This window comes from Bison bison, unplaced genomic scaffold, assembly GCF_000754665.1.
Source record: "Bison bison bison isolate TAMUID 2011002044 unplaced genomic scaffold, Bison_UMD1.0 scf7180017863408, whole genome shotgun sequence".
Taxonomy (NCBI): Eukaryota; Metazoa; Chordata; class Mammalia; order Artiodactyla; family Bovidae; genus Bison; species Bison bison.
In genome coordinates, this window is record NW_011493980.1 from 84,088 (window position 1) to 85,682 (window position 1,595).

At 50.2% G+C, this 1,595-nt stretch overlaps 1 protein-coding gene across 1 annotated transcript; it reads left to right on the forward strand.

Moving 5' to 3' along the window:
* The first annotated feature begins 200 nt into the window (after positions 1 to 200).
* Positions 201 to 1,145, forward strand: LOC104983761 (olfactory receptor 9I1). Its single transcript, XM_010833283.1, has one exon. It carries the CDS (start codon positions 201 to 203, stop codon positions 1,143 to 1,145), a length of 945 nt encoding a protein of 314 aa, XP_010831585.1.
* The last annotated feature ends 450 nt before the right edge of the window (positions 1,146 to 1,595 follow it).

Genomic DNA, 1,595 nt, shown 5'->3' on the forward strand with positions numbered 1-1,595 from the left:
TTATTGGCAAAGTAATGTCTCTGCTTTTCAATATGCTATCTAGGTTGGTCATAACTTTGCTTCCAAGGAGTAAGCGTCTTTTAATTTCATGGCTGCAGTCACCATCTGCAGTGAGGAGAGAAAACATCTGTTCTTCAATTCTGAGATTTATTTTTTCCCATTTCATTCTCAACCTCAGATCTCCAGTCCATGTGGAATCCATGGCCAAGAATAATCTCACCATAGTAACTGAGTTCATCCTCATGGGCTTTCCTGACTATCCTGAGTTGGAGATCCCCCTCTTCATGGCATTTCTGAGTTTCTATCTAGTCACCCTTCTGGGCAACCTGGGCATGATCATTCTGATCCAGGAGGATGTCCGGCTCCACACCCCAATGTACTTCTTTCTGAGCCACCTCTCCCTGCTGGACACCTGCTACACCTCAGTCATCACCCCTCAGGTCCTAGCCACCCTGGCTGCAGGCAGGACAGTCGTCTCCTATGGCCAGTGTGTAGCCCAGTTCTTCTTCTTCACCATCTGTGCAGCCACGGAATGTTTCCTGCTGTCGGTGATGGCCCTCGATCGCTACGTGGCTGTCAGCAGCCCGCTGCTCTACACCGTCACCATGCCTCCCAGGATCTGCTGGGCGCTGGTGCTCGGAGCCTACGTCTGTGGGCTAACAGGGTCCATCCTGCGTACCTCGTGCACGTTTACCCTCTCCTTCTGTGACGACAATCAGATCAACTTCTTCTTCTGTGACCTCCCACCCCTGCTGAAGCTGGCCTGCAGTGACACAAAAGATGTGGAGATTGTCATTGTCTTTTTTGGCAACTTTGTGATTTTGGTCAACGCCTTGGTCATCCTGATCTCCTACCTGCTTATCATCAAGGCTGTTTTGAAGGTCAGCTCTTCAGAGGGCAGGGCTAAGGCTTTCTCCACGTGTGCCTCCCACCTCACTGCTGTGGCTCTGTTCTTCGGGACCCTTGCCTTCATGTATCTGCGGAGTGCTTCAGGCACATCCCTAGAGGAAGACAAGGCAGTGTCTGTCTTCTACACTGTGGTCATCCCCATGCTGAACCCTCTGATCTATAGCCTGAGAAACACAGATGTGAAAGCAGCCTTCAGAAAGGTCGCTGGTAGGTTCCAGGTGTCCCAGAGCACGTAGATCTGGGTGAAAGGCTCTCTCGGTCCATTTTGTTCCCCATATCAACCTATCCTAACAGGCACCAGCAGTATATGCAACCTGCATCCTCAGAGAGACAGTAACTACACAGGCACACAAGAAAGACTGCAGATCAGCAGCGACATGGATGGACCTGGAGATTAGCATCCTCAGTGAGTTAAGTCAGAAAAAGAAAGACAAACACCATACTATATCACCTATTCAGTTCAGTTCAGTTGCTCAGTCGTGTCCAACTCTTTGCGACCCCATGGTCTGCAGCACACCAGGCTTCCCTGTCCTTCAGCAACTCCCAGAGCACATTCAAACTCAAGTCCGTTGAGTTGGTGATGCCATCCAGCCATCTCATCCTCTGTCATCCCCTTCTCCTCCCACCTTCAATCTTTCCCAACATCAGAGTCTTTTCAAATGAGTCTAGTTCTTTGCATCAGGTGG

Excerpts from the sequence above, each read along its gene's own strand:
- LOC104983761 (XM_010833283.1), top strand. The coding sequence starts at position 201 with ATGGCCAAGAATAATCTCACCATAGTAACTGAGTTCATCCTCATGGGC.